Below are 14,294 nucleotides of genomic sequence, written 5' to 3' on the forward strand. Positions count from 1 at the left end.
TGATAGTTCTTATATTTTCTTGGCTCTATTTGCGGTTTTGGCACCCTGAGAGCGGAGCCTCCATTTTCTTCTTCTTGATCGAGAAGAAAAGGAGACTCTCTCGATCTCTCTGCATGAGTCGTGTCAAGCATTTGAAGTTGACCGACGAAGAAAGAACATCTGGACTAGTTTTTCTTGTTTTCTCTCGTCGAACTAAATTTTGTTTTTAAAATGCGAGCATCCGTTTCGGCTGACTGACCGCCGGTTATAACTGCGCTGCTGCACCAAACGCACAGCTATTAGGCCTGGGTTCGAAAGAAGGGAGAATGAGCTAAGAGAGCGAATCTCTGTGCCCTATGATAATTTTTTTTAAATCTATTTAAAGTTTGCGCCCTTGCTGCGAAGGTTATTTTTGTCTGTTGTTTCCGTGACCCGAGTGGTCAACTTTCACGTGAGCGTGACATATTTTGCCGCCAAATATTTGAAGTTTTACAGCCATTATAATAATTAGCATCAGGAGCCGATACTAATCGGTTCCTGTTGTTGACATGTTTTTTTATCAGCGCGTTCCGCTCATGATTTAGGAATGAATTTCATTTACAAAGGGATTGCTGTATTGGAGTCAAAATTTCACTTTGAGATTAAAGATTGAGATTTTCTAACGGCTGGTAGCCTCATTTTAAGTAACGAATACTGAATTCTGACACACTGTGAAAGCCAAAGGCAAAGTTTATCACGCGGGAAACACGAAACCTTTAATAAGTGGCTGGCTTCAATTGTTTATGCAAATGTGCAAGAAATTTTTTCTCTTTTTCTAGGAATATTTTTCGTTCATAAACAGTACATTTCCTTTTAAGAATTATTCTTGAAAGTTTCAAACTGCATTTCAAACTGCACTGCTTCTCAATGTCTAATACTTCGGATAAATATTTCGCTGTGCGAACACAAATCAGGTCAGATGCTCCAAGCTGTGAAACAGTCGCTAACCTGGATGCCAGGATGCTAGAGACTTTTAATGCGCGGTTTCCGGTTTCGGCCAATTCATTATAGTAAGTGGCGTTTCCCCATTTGTTTAGCGCCCTCTCAAAATTTAAATGTTTGGCGGCCAAACATTCATGTTTGAACCCACTTTAAACCTATTTTCTCGTAACGTGTCCACGGTTGGATCCAAACGATGGTATCACAACTCACTGGTGTGCGTGGCTGTCGTGGGAAGAGACAGTTGTTGGTTGTTTATATACTCATGTAGCGAAGCCCTTAATAAGCAATTTTCGTCGAGTCCCCGGGAACCGCATTCTCCGCCGAACTCCGACAAGCCAGGACCGTTATATTCTTCGGCAGCTACTTTGGCCAGATTCTTTCACGTAAAAATCTTTTGACTCGTTGACGAAAGTAATACCAATTTTGCACGTTATATCGCTTGCTGTGCGTGATCGGCAATGAAATGAATTACCCCCCAAGTTTAAAATTTCATGTGGCCACTCTAACTGACCAATAAGGTGTCGTCCCTAAAATAACCACGCAGTATGACAAAGAACCAAGAATAGATTAAAAATAATTTTCATGGGAAGAGGGTCATGTATGGGGGATTTGCTCTCTTAGATCATTCTCTCTTAGCTCATTCTCTCTTGTTCGAAAGAAGAGAGAATGAGCTCTCTTGGTAATAACAAATCAGTTCATACAGTCAGTATAAATATAAATAATGAATATTTAAATAAAACTAAAATTATAATAATATCTCACAGAAATTGTAATAGTATCGCAATAAAAATTGTAATAAATTTCTCACACACTAACAGCTAAAAATAAAATAGCGAAAAAAAAAGTCATATTCAAAATTTCAAATAAATTTTATAGCGTAGCTCCACGCGCCTGTCTATCCATCCTCGAAAATTTGGTAATCACGTGACCGTCCCAATGTTCGTCCGCACCACTGGCATACCAATGTAAAATAACTCAATCAACAGGTATGGCAACCCAAATGCAACTCGAGGTTATTACGGTTGTAAATTGCATAGTCACCCACGTCTTGTGAAGCAGAGACAACAGAAACGAGAAATGAGAAATGCTAGCGGCCACCAAGGAGAATATGAGAGGCAGTAAAAAAGTTAACAAGACGTACGACAATTTAATTCGTGTATGTATGGCGGAAGCGCCCCCAAGGGGGAGCTATGCAACAAAGTATGTACGTATGTGTGTATGTATGTATGTATGTATGTATGTATGTATGTATGTATGTATGTATGTATGTATGTATGTATGTATGTATGTATGTATGTATGTATGTATGTATGTATGTATGTATGTATGTATGTATATGTATGTACGTATGTATATAAGTTTCTGGAAGTTTCACGTTGTAGTCGTGGAAAACAACGGCAAAAAATGTACAAAAATAGTGTGCTGTGCAAAGTTGGATTTTTGGTAATTAGACCTATGTTGTTGCCTTCGCCGCTTAGCATTACTCGATTTTATATTTTGTTTGAGCAAACGCTAAATATTATCGAGAGCTTCGCTTTTAGGCCTGCCTACATCTATTTATAAAATAACTAAGATTGTACGCGCGCTCTAATTGACCGAGAGGAGTGTTTGCATGAGAGTATGCATATGTAAACGTGGTTGTGGCGTCAAGATGTTTTGCTTTTCGCGCGCTAATCACGCAAGCACGAATTTGAAAAAGTTTTCGAGTCCAAAACTCCACAAGTTTACTTTATTTACCCATTCGTTCGTCGGATGTAACTTGGAAAATCGTTACAAAGAAGGTGTGTTAATTTTTCTTCGCCTAAGCTGACATTTTAAGCTAGAAAAATCCGTATTTTGGAAAGAAACTTTTTGCAAAACAAGAATTGATAACGCGTGCAAGACTTCGTGGACAAGACTTTTTCGACTGGTAAGAATGTCTCTTTTAATCAGTGCCATACAAAGAGTTTTGCGTTTTTTCTCGGGAAAGTTATTTAATTATAAAAGCAATAGAAAACTTTTTCCCTGTGTTTGCATAGCCTGATATAAACACTTGAGGCGTTAGGAGAATTCTCGACAGTTAAGCAGACCCTCGACTTCGTGTCGGGTTTGCATAACTCTTTCGAATTCTCCCAACCCCTCTCGTGTTTATATCAGGCTATGCAAACACGGAAAACGTTTTCTATTGCTTAAATATTAGTTTTAAATGTCAACATCGCATGCATGCCGAAGGACCTCAAGAGGCAAGGAAGCTTATAAGCTACGACGACGACGATATGACGACGACGTCAACGAGAACGGCAAAAACTGAGCAATATAGGTTTAGATTAGCCTGTTTCTAGGCTCCGAAATAGTCGGGTCCATTGAATTGAGAAAGCGCGAACACGAAAATAAGTATCGCGTGCCTTTTCCCCGCTACCTGAGAGCCTGGAACAGGCTAGGTTTAGGATTTGCAAAACAACAAGTTTGCACGTGCTTCACGCTTTCTTGCAAATATACATTTCTTCAAAAAATGCCTAATTTCATGTTTTGTGGAGGGCGTGAACACAACATACGACTTTTTTTCGCTCCCTGAATTTCGAAACAGTCTTTTAGAGTGAACTTCAGCAAAAATTGCCGACATTTGACAAATTGAACGAGTTGGAATAAGAGCGATAGAGTCTGAAGTAGTGGAACTTCACTTTCTCAAGTGACGTTTATTTTCGTAGGTCGCCGTTGTTGTTATTGAGAATCGAATAAGCTCGAACTCACGCGGAAACGCTTGCTACGCATGCTAACGCCAAACAGTCCCGACTTTATCCCTAGTTGGGTCGTCTTGTGCCGCAACCCGACCACCCAACCGCCTCACTTGGTGACGGGCGACTGCAAAACACTTTGAGATTACCGGTGTCTCGCTCAGAAAGGTGAGCATGTTTTTTAATTTCCACTTTCATAATTAATTGTCTTGTTATATGGCCGATGTTTGAAGATTGTCTTTTAAGTAAGTAGGTACAATTCTCACAGATTTTAGAGCATCTGTAAGCAACTGGAAAGTTAAAGGAAAGCGATAATTATAGTTACGTATACATGCATGCAACGGACCAGAGGAATCAGGAAAAACTCACAAGCGGCCCATGCGTCTCTATATGGGAGTTCGTTGGGATTTGAATTTATAAGAGTATGTATGAAAATAAACAAAATACGGTCTAAATTACATTTTTTTAAAGAAAATTCACAATAAAAATGACTCAACTTCATTTGTGTTGTGTTTAAATAACTGTCTGTTCTCTTCTAGAGCCATTTGGAAGCCGTTAAACTCGACTCGTGAAACGGCTCCAGAAGCGAGCAGACAGTAAAAACACACAACACAAACACAAATTGAGTCATTCTTATTGCGAAGTTTTTAAAAACATCTTAGTGAATTAGATTTTGTTTATTTTCATACATTCTCTAATAAAATTCAAATTCAACGAACTCCCCGACGATTTTTAGCGCAACACAGCGTTGCAATCTTGGAACAAGGTTGAAACCATTCGAATCAGAATTGCAACAATGTTGCAACGCCGTGTTGCGCTAAAAATCGTCGTTGCGAATCGTCTCGTGTAACATCACCTTAACGGTAAAGAAAACAAAGAAGTCAACACAATAGAACCTAGAAAAAGAAAAAGCTGCAAAAAAAAGAAAAAGTTTTTACAGCGAGGTAAACCCTGAAGTACTTAGGTGAGATGAAACTTGGTCTACAGTTTAGTCTTCACTTCTTTATTTTATACTTGGTTTTGGTGTCTCACCAGTTTTTGAACACACAATAGCTAGTGGGACATTGATTTAGACTGCCATCTAAGGACTATAAATATCGTTAGGGAGGGACCAATTTGTCGTACTCCTTAGTACTGTTCACACTGCCAGGGCTAAATTCGAAGCTCTCGTTAATATCTATAGTTTACCCAAACAAAATATAAAATCGTGTATTGCTAAGCGGTGACGGCAAAGAAAACAGCCAAAAAAACATCAGTAGGTCTAATTAGCAAAAAAAAACAACTTTGCACGTGCAGGCCACTAATTTGTACATTTCTTTGCCGTTGTTTTGCACGACTCTAACGTGAAACTTGGGGAATAAAATGTTGATTGTGTTCCTGGCACTTTTTTTTTCGCTACCACTCATTTTCACCTTGCAGGCCACTAGCATTTCTCATTTTCTCACCGCCGCAATAAAATTTTCATGTTATTCTTCCAACGAGATTGGTCTCATTTGTAATGCGGGTGGTTATGAGATTTAATGCCGAAACGCGTGGGCACTTGAAATGCAAATTTTTACCCCGGCTTACACTGATGAGAAGGGGTGGACGTACTTACGAACGCGTACGGACGTTTTTCTCAGAACCAAAATTTCTTGGATGCATAGATAACCAGTAGCAACCAGTAACCGACGTTCGATATATTAAAATTCTAACATGACTTCGAGGCTTTCAGGTCATTTTTTATATCTGGTTTTGGTTTCTTTGTGCTCAAGTCTTTTCTGGGAATTGCGAGAAAATGGAGTCGTGAAAAATTTCCAATTTTGGCCATGTTAGAATTTTAAGTTACTGAACGTGGGCTATTTTTCTCTACCCATGGTGCTCCGTTGTGGGCGCTTCGCGCGCGAGAGAGCTTCTATAAAATGTTAGGTTTTCAAAAAACTCTTATTATAAAGAAGCACAATCATTATTTGAGATATTAAAAGTTGTTCGCTAAATGGACAAATTTTCTTGTGAGTCCAAAAAATTTGTTCTGACTCTCGTTGCCGCCACTAGGGCTAGAGTAAACTTCAATTAAAAATTCTTTACCGACACGAATACGCGGCCTCGCCCCATGCCGTCTCGTCCACTTAGTAGATCCGATGGTACTCTGTTCTAGGGACCCGTTTCTTGCAAAAGTGACGGCATATCGAGGCGAGGTGACGCTGTTTTGTTGGCTAGGAACTTTGCAAATCTCGTACACCGTAAGACAGCGTGACCTTCTCTTTGTTTCACTGTTTGATTTAGGGACCAAAAAGTTACCCGGACTTTTAAGAAACTGACGGCCCAGGCCTCTAGCAGAGATGGTGGAAACGGATACGAAAAACCGCGCGTCTCATTTTCTTTTAGCTTGTTTTTTGCGACATCCTCTACTATCTGAGAACCTTGTACGACTATTCCTATTGTCGCCAAGTTTAGTGTAACTGAAAGACCAACCTCGTTCCCAGGGTTCTCTCCTACTTCCCTTGGAACGAGGTTTCTGAAAGGCGTATTTAAAAATTATAAGCGGTTTCTCAGTGGAGAGGGGTAAAAAAGAACGCAATGATTCCAGTAAAGCCTGCGATCAATGTTTGTTATTTTGTAAGTTAACAGAGAAAGTGCTGTTTGCGAAATAGCAAATCAAGATCACTTAGGCCGTCTTAACACATTCGTTAGAATCATCTTTATTTCAAATAATGATGTTCACATCAAGTGTAACATAGACGGAGATGATTACATGTCATCTGTCATGACTATAAAATTAACGCAAGACAATGAAACCTAATCATTTATAACACTTTCCTATCTCTAAAATCACCCTCTCTTTTCAGTTCCAAGATAGTGCAGGAAATATAATCAGGAGCTCACTCAACCAATACCTTTACTTGCACTTGAGTTTACAGTAATTTCAAATGCTGCTACCAATTTCTCAAAAACATCTATTTATTTTTTTGTGATAGGAGATCTATAAAATCATTTGCTATGATTGACGTACTTCCAGTCCGAAATCCTACGATCTCGACTCGGATTCCGGGCCACTCGCGACTCTGTTTACAATTAAAAAATACCAATCAAAAACTTTTCGTAAACTTTTCTTAGGAATTTATTTCGAGTTTTATTACTAAACCGATTGCCTCAGTCCAATATCTCACGATCCAAACCTCCCCGACAGACAAATAAGGTATAGATCGCTTTCAATCACATGATCACTAATGATGCAAATTTCTTGGAACAAAATCCCCATGGGATTATTCTGGTACACCAGCATGCCCGCCGTAACGTTATTTAAAAAAGATCTATATTTGTTTTACAAAGTGAAATATTAAATTTCATGCATGGAAAACTCTTGGGATTGGAAAAGTCAGACACAAGGTCTCTTAACACTGAGAGGAACCGATAATAAAAGCCGCTATCTGGCCCCCTCTGATGTTTGAACCACGATATGGACTAGATGTTTTACTACGGGGAGTAGGAGTAAAGGCAATCGTTGCTTTAGAACACGTGACCATTTTTCTCCCATTAGTGTTTACGTAAAAGAAAGCGTTTATTTGCTTAGCATCCATTTTAGACGATGCGGTGTATTTAACACCAGAACGAATATGCACCCCTTTGGGAAAAAGAACTTCAAAGGTCACGTCCTGGCGATTGTCTAGGCCAATAAACGTGCCATTTCTTTCTGCGATCAAGGAATCGTTGTTAGCGTACTGTAGACGAATGCTCACGTCTGTAGTAGGGTTGTATCTCACAAATACACCCCTCATCCGGAAACCATGAAGTATAAAGTCTCCATCAGACTGGAAATCAAAAACATCGGTGTCCCTCCCGTTGGGTCCGTCATACCCCCAAGAAAAAGCCGTGAACCCTCCCTTTGAACCACGCCAGCAGTTACACTTTTCTGCAAGAAAAAGAAGAACCAGAAAACAGTCTCATTATGGGGTAGCCTGCGTACGCGCAGGCGTCGAAAGGGGTAGGGGATAGGGAGGAAGGGAAAAAGATGGGGGCTTGGGGAGAAAGGGTAAAGCTCCCTTCCCTTTTCCCCCTCTTTCGCGGTTTTCTCGCTTCCTACTCCCCTTCCCCTTTTTGCGCCTGTCACCCAGGCTACTCATGGGGTTATTCACAGTATCTTTGCAATTGGTTTGGTCACAGGCCCGAGGGCTAGGGAAGCACTCCCTTATTTGGCCAATACGAGTATGTACCGCTTGAACAAGCTAGGTGCATGTGGTTTTTCAGGGTCTTGGTTCTTATAAAGACGGTAAACGATTTTACTATAAAGTGTCTTGAACAGGGCGGTTTATTTTTGGATGAGCAGTCTGCATTTGTGATGTCCAAAAGTGCTAAACCCTATAATTTTAAATTAAAAAAATTACTTGATTCTTTCGATCTGCAAAATGAAACGAATTAGGACTGAAAAATAAGGTCGCTTGACTTAAAAACAATAGCGAAATAAACATTACCCAAACTTCCCTTGTGTGCTCCCCCGGGGTCACAGGATCAGGCCCAATTCCTCTAGCATTAATTTTTTTACTTGAGGCAGCCTCCAGTTACTTACTTCTAATCCTATTATGTTTTATTATTTTGAATTCTTTGTTTTCAATCAATTCGGTGGCGTACCTATAAACTACTTCAGGGGAAAGCTAAGCCGGTAAACTTCTAGAGCAAAAAAACAAAAAACAAAAAACAAAACAGAGCTTCAGGAGAGACTGGGAACGAGAGCAGTAAAATCTGCCAAACTATACGATATACAAACCTGCTGGAAGCTGAGGTCGCTGCACATCAACTTTTATCCGGGCTTTCGTTGCTCCGAATGAGTTCGTTGCAGCACATTCGTACAATCCACCGTCTGTAGTGACATTCAGGTCGCTAATGATAAGTGTACCCTCTTTTACTTTAGTCTTTCCAACTGGTAACGTCTTTCCTACTCTTGACCAGCTTATCCTGGGACGTGGAACACCTTCAACCTCACAGGGTATCCGGAGAGTATCGCGTTCCAGGGCTGTGGCATCCGATGGAGGCTTTTTAAGGAAGACCGGACGCCCTAGATAGGGGAGATATGAACATGTCATAACTTGTTTTGAAGTAAGTCTCAGTTCAGTTGTTTAGAAATCTTTGAAGCTTACCATCTAGTACCAATGGCCGCACCGATTTTGTAGTATAAGCTCGATTACCAGCCGCTGCTGAGGACATAAGCCAGTGCTCTTCCTCACCCCCCCCCCCCCCCCCTCCCAAAAAAAAGACTCCTCTCAGGGAGGATCGAGATCGGACCCGAGAGAGCGAGGAGAATCGAGCCTATGGTTTTGAGGTGTTGGAATGACTCAGTAATATTCCTGTCATAACCAGGGACCGGACACTCGGAGGTCTCGGAAACACCCGGCCCGAAAATCTGTCTTTTTTCTTGCACGTTAACATTCAAAAAAGGAGTTTTAATAGTTTTGAGAGTAATATACTAAAACTATAAGTGAAAAATGGCCTGGTTTGTTAGCTTGAACGGGCTTCGGCCACTGTTCTTAAGTAGATCATTTTAAACTGGTATGGATTTTAAAATTTGCTTTCGGGATCGAAATTTAGTGAAAATTTGGAGAAGCTGGTCCTTGGTACTTTGTACCAAAGCCTCCACTTTTTCAACGTCATAAGCTTGGAATTAAATATAAAAAGAGCTGTGATACGCAACTCTTTCTGCGACATGAAAATTGGAAGGGGCTGTATGACGATTGACTGGTTCGTTTTGTTAAAATGTCACTTTGGCGTCCTTTTTTTGTGGAACTTGAGAAATGATCTTGTGAATGGCCAGGAGCCCATCATCATGAGCGCCTGGAATGGCAAATTTACAGCTTCGTCAAAGAATATGTCTAGGCAACAAAAAAACAAATCGGGGACAGAGCTCACTTTTGGGAATTTACGACCATAATACTCATACCTTGGACAGTAAGGATGCCACTAGATTCAGGCCTTCCAAAAACATCTTTGCCAACACAGGTGTACTGTCCAGCATCCTTGTAGTTTAACCGCTTTATGATCAGAATGCCATTGTCACTGATCGAATACTTTTCTCCTGAGGTAAGATTTTGGCCATTGAATTTCCATTGTGTTCCAGAGGTATGCTCTCCATCAATCGTGCAGTAAAATGTCGCACTTGTTTCCATATTTGCTGTCTGTTTTGAAGGCGAAACTACCACATGCTTGTCACTTGTTGCTTTTCCGGGACGTCCGGGTGCCCCCGGGGGTCCTGAAGGGCCCATCGGTCCGGGTGGTCCCAAAAGGCCAATCGATCCATCTAGTCCTGGAGGGCCCATCGGTCCGGGTGATCCCACGGGGCCAATCGGTCCTTCTGGTCCTACAGGTCCCATTGGTCCGGGTGATCCCACTAGGCCAGTCAGTCCTGGAAGTCCTGGAATTCCCATCGGTCCGGTCATTCCTAGTGCTCCATCAGAGCCATCAAATCCACGAGGTCCCCGGTCACCCGGCCTTCCCTTTTTTCCCCTTTTACCACGGGGGCCTACCGGTCCGGGAGGTCCAGGGGGACCTGCAGGGCAGCTTGTTGCAGTTGAGTTGCAGTACTGAAGAGTCATGATCTGCAGTTTTTCAAAGTACTTGTTCATTTCTTCCAATATGCTATCCACGCTAAAATTGAAATCTGGGTTTGGGATTTCTAAAGGCGGAGTTGCATTTTCCATATTGGTAAAGTTGAAATCTGGAATGTCCGGGAAGAGGTCGGGTGTTTCAGGAATTTCGTCCGGTTCCGGGACATCCCTGCGATACCTTTTCCTGTCAGTTGCCGGCATCGCTGTAGAAACATTCCTGACTAAAAGAAAAATGCATGTGAGTCCGTAGGTAGAGATATATTTTCCTTTTTTGGAGAGGGTATAGTATTCGCAGATACGTTTTGCGCGCTCAAATAATTTTGTTAGACGAAGAACGTTTACACATGAGGATTCAACTAGCGCCATCCTATATCCTTGAGCGTGCACTTATCCTAGACAGCAAAGCTTAAAACATATCTGCATGACAAGCGTTGAAACGTTTACAAAAAGGTTATTCGAAAACACGGGAAACGATCGCACAGCAGAGAGGAAATGGTTTCCAGGCTCTTGAGTCTTAAACGTAATCCGATTGCTAGGAGCTATTTTAAAAGCGTTTTGAACAGGTTGTCTTTTTGGATTGGGAACCTTCAAAAGAGTGTGAAAGTTGGCTATGAGCGGTCCTCATTAATATTGTTTTTTTTTGTCGTTTCTTTTTTTTTTCCTTTTTTTTTGTTTTGACCAAAAAATTTTATTCTATTATATTTAGTTTGAGGAATTACTCAATTCTGTGTGCAAAACGAAACGAATCAAAGTCATAAATAATTTTCTTCACAAAGTTGTCTTAAACACGGTAGCGAAATGAAGAATTTTCGTCAGGGTTTGAAAGGACTTGGCGGCAAACCTCTACCCGCCAGTACTTCCTTTGAACGCGTCCCCCCCCGGATTTCCCCCGATCATCGCAATCCCTAATGCAAATTGTCCTTTATTCTCCGCAAGGTGAACTTCCTTGTAGATGTGTGTAGCTGGTTTGACACAGGTACACATCTGACTTCTCAATTATTTTTTATATGTCGAACTACCTAAGTCTATTTTTAATTTCTCTCTCAATTATTTTAAAGAAGTCGATATTAATTTTCCGTTTCCGGTCATCGGCGTCTCATTCGATTCCTGGGGACAGGCGAGAAACTTCTCGTCACTCATTGTTAACCTTTGACGTCAAGGATAAGGGGCGGGGGATTTCAGAAAAAAAAATCCTGCAGACAAAGCTGAAACGAAAAAATTGTACAGCAGTTGAACTTGACGCCGCTGCCTCGTTATTTAGTAAGATATTGTCTTGTGTTTTGCAATACTTTCAACAACTCAGAATAGGTATCTTTCTTTTTCCTAATTTCCTGTTCACAGACCTTCTGTTTTCTCTCTAGAGAACGTCCAGCGCATGCAGGGAGCGCACGTAAGTAAATTAAAAAACCGCGGGGGATACATTGACCACAAGAAGAAGAAAAACGTCATGATTTCGACCAATACGGCGCAAATAATAAGCAACGTTCATGTCTGAATTTCAGCGCGGTCCAAAAGGAGAATGCAACGAGAATGAACGCGCTCCATAGTCCCCTCCCGCCCCACCCCCCAACCCTCAAAAGCGTGCTTAGGCGGGCTTTGGTGTATTTCTGTTCATTTTGAATCGCGTCCAGTGCGGATTCTTTTAAGATTCTCCGCTTTAAAGATTGCCCATTGCAAAGATTTCCGCTTTCCCCGTTTTAATGATTCAAGCAAAATTCCACAACACAGTTTCCATTGCGCGGCTCTCCGTTTCTTGCCAGCATGAAGCTGAACTATGTACAAAAAGCTTATAGTCACAACATAAGCACAGTGAAGACGATTCTTACCTGTTTTATAATCGGGCAGTTTGGTGGCAGTTGGCTTTGACGGTGTACTTCCTACGACCTCTTGTGGCAAGACATCAGTCACAACGCGATCCTCTCTGAGGAACTTGTTCAAGCGATTTTCCAGCGCTATCATGCGATCATTCAGCGTTTCATTTCTCAGCCAGAGATAGCCACAGGCACAAAACAAGATCAACGAAAGAAACGAAGGCCTGATCGAGGGAAGAAAATCGCGAAGGCGACATGATTTAGAGGAGCGTGGTTTTTCCGTGACATCCATTTTTAAAATACACTCGATTACAGCGCCGTGCTGACCCTATGCTAGAAGAAAACATATGCAATGCACTGATTAGAAAGCGGTCATTTTATATCCTCGAAGGGGCTCACAGAGCTCAAATAACATATATGGGTCAGTCAATGACGCATTTATTTTTCTAGATATCTGTTTTTACACTGTTGAGAGCAGAAAGTGTCAAATTTATTTTTATATCCACGTAAGGGAATGCCGTGTATGTTACCCGTATCACTGTGCCAAACAAATCCGGTGTCACCTGACCCGAGGCGACAATCAAGAAAGGACATCCAGCTTGGGTCACTCTGCCCTGGTACCTGCCATCTCCCTTCCAATCTTGTTAAGCAATGGTTTGCTCGGTAGAGTTCTCTAATTTTGAGACCAACATTTCAATTGAAAGGAAGTGGGAAAAAGACATCGGGCACAGCATGTCAACGTCATTTTTTAAAAATTCAGTTGACCCTAGCCTGTTCCAGGCTCTCAGATAGTTTGGAGGAAGCGAAAGTAAAAGGTACGCACGAAAAGTTGGGGCGGTGAAAAAGGAGAAAAATGTTATGGGTAATGGGCTCCTGTTGGCCCGTATTTGTGTCCTCCTAACAAAATTATTGTAACAAAGGTTCGGACCGGATAGCAAAACAAGCTCTAAGCGCCGTCAAAACAACACTCACAACAGTATAGCCTACAGAGAAGTTCAAGTTACCGTTAACCCTCTTAGAAGCCCCCCTCTCTAAAAAGCCCCTTTTCAGGGGAAAAAAGTCGACAAGCCCCCCCTCTCTTTTAAGCCCCCTCCCCTCCCCCTTATTATTCTTTGCTAACAAATGATAGACTTTATTAATCAATCTTTTGACTGTATTAATCAATAATTATTATGACTGTAAAGCTTTATTTGGACTGATCCGGGATGGCTTATTTACTTTCTCCTTCCTTTCCCATCTGAATCCTATAAGTATTTTAGGTTTTATTGGAAACGGTTTGTTCTCTCTATAATGGAGAACAAACCGGTTGCAATAAAATACATAAAATGGCCATAAATCAGCTTGAGGATCGCACAGGAAAGAAGAGACACGCAACTTAGGTGAGGTTAAACGTGCCTTTCATATTCGTAGGTTACAGAAACAATCGTTTCTTCACCAGTCGCATTTGTTAGATAAGGCCATGACTCTTGAACCTCATGGCCTAAGCCGCCGTGACGAATTATTGAAATCCATATCCTTAGTATTTTTCCTTTCCAGTTTTTATGTTGTACGTCATTTCCTCCTCTCCCTTTTATTGCGACATTCTCCATCTATATACTATTGTGATTGCTACATAAGTTCAGTAACATCTGTAATCCTGAAGAAGGCTGGAATGGCCAGCCGAAATATTGTTATAAAAAACAATACACGTTGTTTTAAATCAGCTTTGCTGTAGTCTTCGGACTTCTCGTTCTTGTTTCTTTATATTTTGGCTGATTTGATCTCTTTTCTAGAGATCCAACGTTTACAACTAGCAGGATCTTCGTCCACGGTTTTTGCAGTTAATTTAATTCTTCACCATACAAATCCTTATATTTTGAAGGTTATACAACAATACCGATGGTCATACAGTATTTCGAGCTTGCACCTATGACTGGACAAATAAGGGCAAAACGAATGCGCGTGCGATGTGCGAGAAAAAAAAAAAAAAAAAAAGAAACGACGAGAAAATTGGTGCTTCAGGCCTTCTGGATAGCGCAGCAGATGTACTGTTCACAGACTCCTATTCTTCCATAAAGCGCGCTTGCTATGATGAAAGCCTCAGGAGGTGACTCTAGGAACCCAAGAGTTCCTGTTGTCTCCCATGTGAAGGGAGCCATCTTGATCTTGATTTCAACTTACCAAGGGGGGTGGTGTCTGGGTAAAAGGAGTCTTTTTGAAACTTGACCGATAAACTCAAAGAGAAAAGGGGGGAC

General features: G+C 41.2%; 1 protein-coding gene across 2 annotated transcripts; it reads right to left on the reverse strand.

Annotated features, from left to right (window-relative positions):
* Window positions 1-6,331: 6,331 nt before the first annotated feature.
* LOC140923635 (uncharacterized) lies at window positions 6,332-12,417 on the reverse strand. 2 transcript variants are annotated; one of them, XM_073373707.1, is made up of 4 exons: window positions 12,076-12,417; window positions 9,586-10,470; window positions 8,419-8,706; window positions 6,332-7,566 (listed from the first exon to the last, which is right to left on the reverse strand). In XM_073373707.1, exons 1-4 carry the CDS (start codon window positions 12,350-12,352, stop codon window positions 7,049-7,051), a joined length of 1,968 nt encoding a protein of 655 aa, XP_073229808.1. In that variant the 5' UTR covers window positions 12,353-12,417; the 3' UTR covers window positions 6,332-7,048. The 2 variants fall into 2 exon arrangements, with proteins under 2 accessions (XP_073229808.1, XP_073229809.1); XM_073373708.1 differs by lacking the exon at window positions 8,419-8,706.
* Window positions 12,418-14,294: the final 1,877 nt, after the last annotated feature.

This window comes from Porites lutea, chromosome 13, assembly GCF_958299795.1.
Source record: "Porites lutea chromosome 13, jaPorLute2.1, whole genome shotgun sequence".
NCBI classification, from domain to species: domain Eukaryota; kingdom Metazoa; phylum Cnidaria; class Anthozoa; order Scleractinia; family Poritidae; genus Porites; species Porites lutea.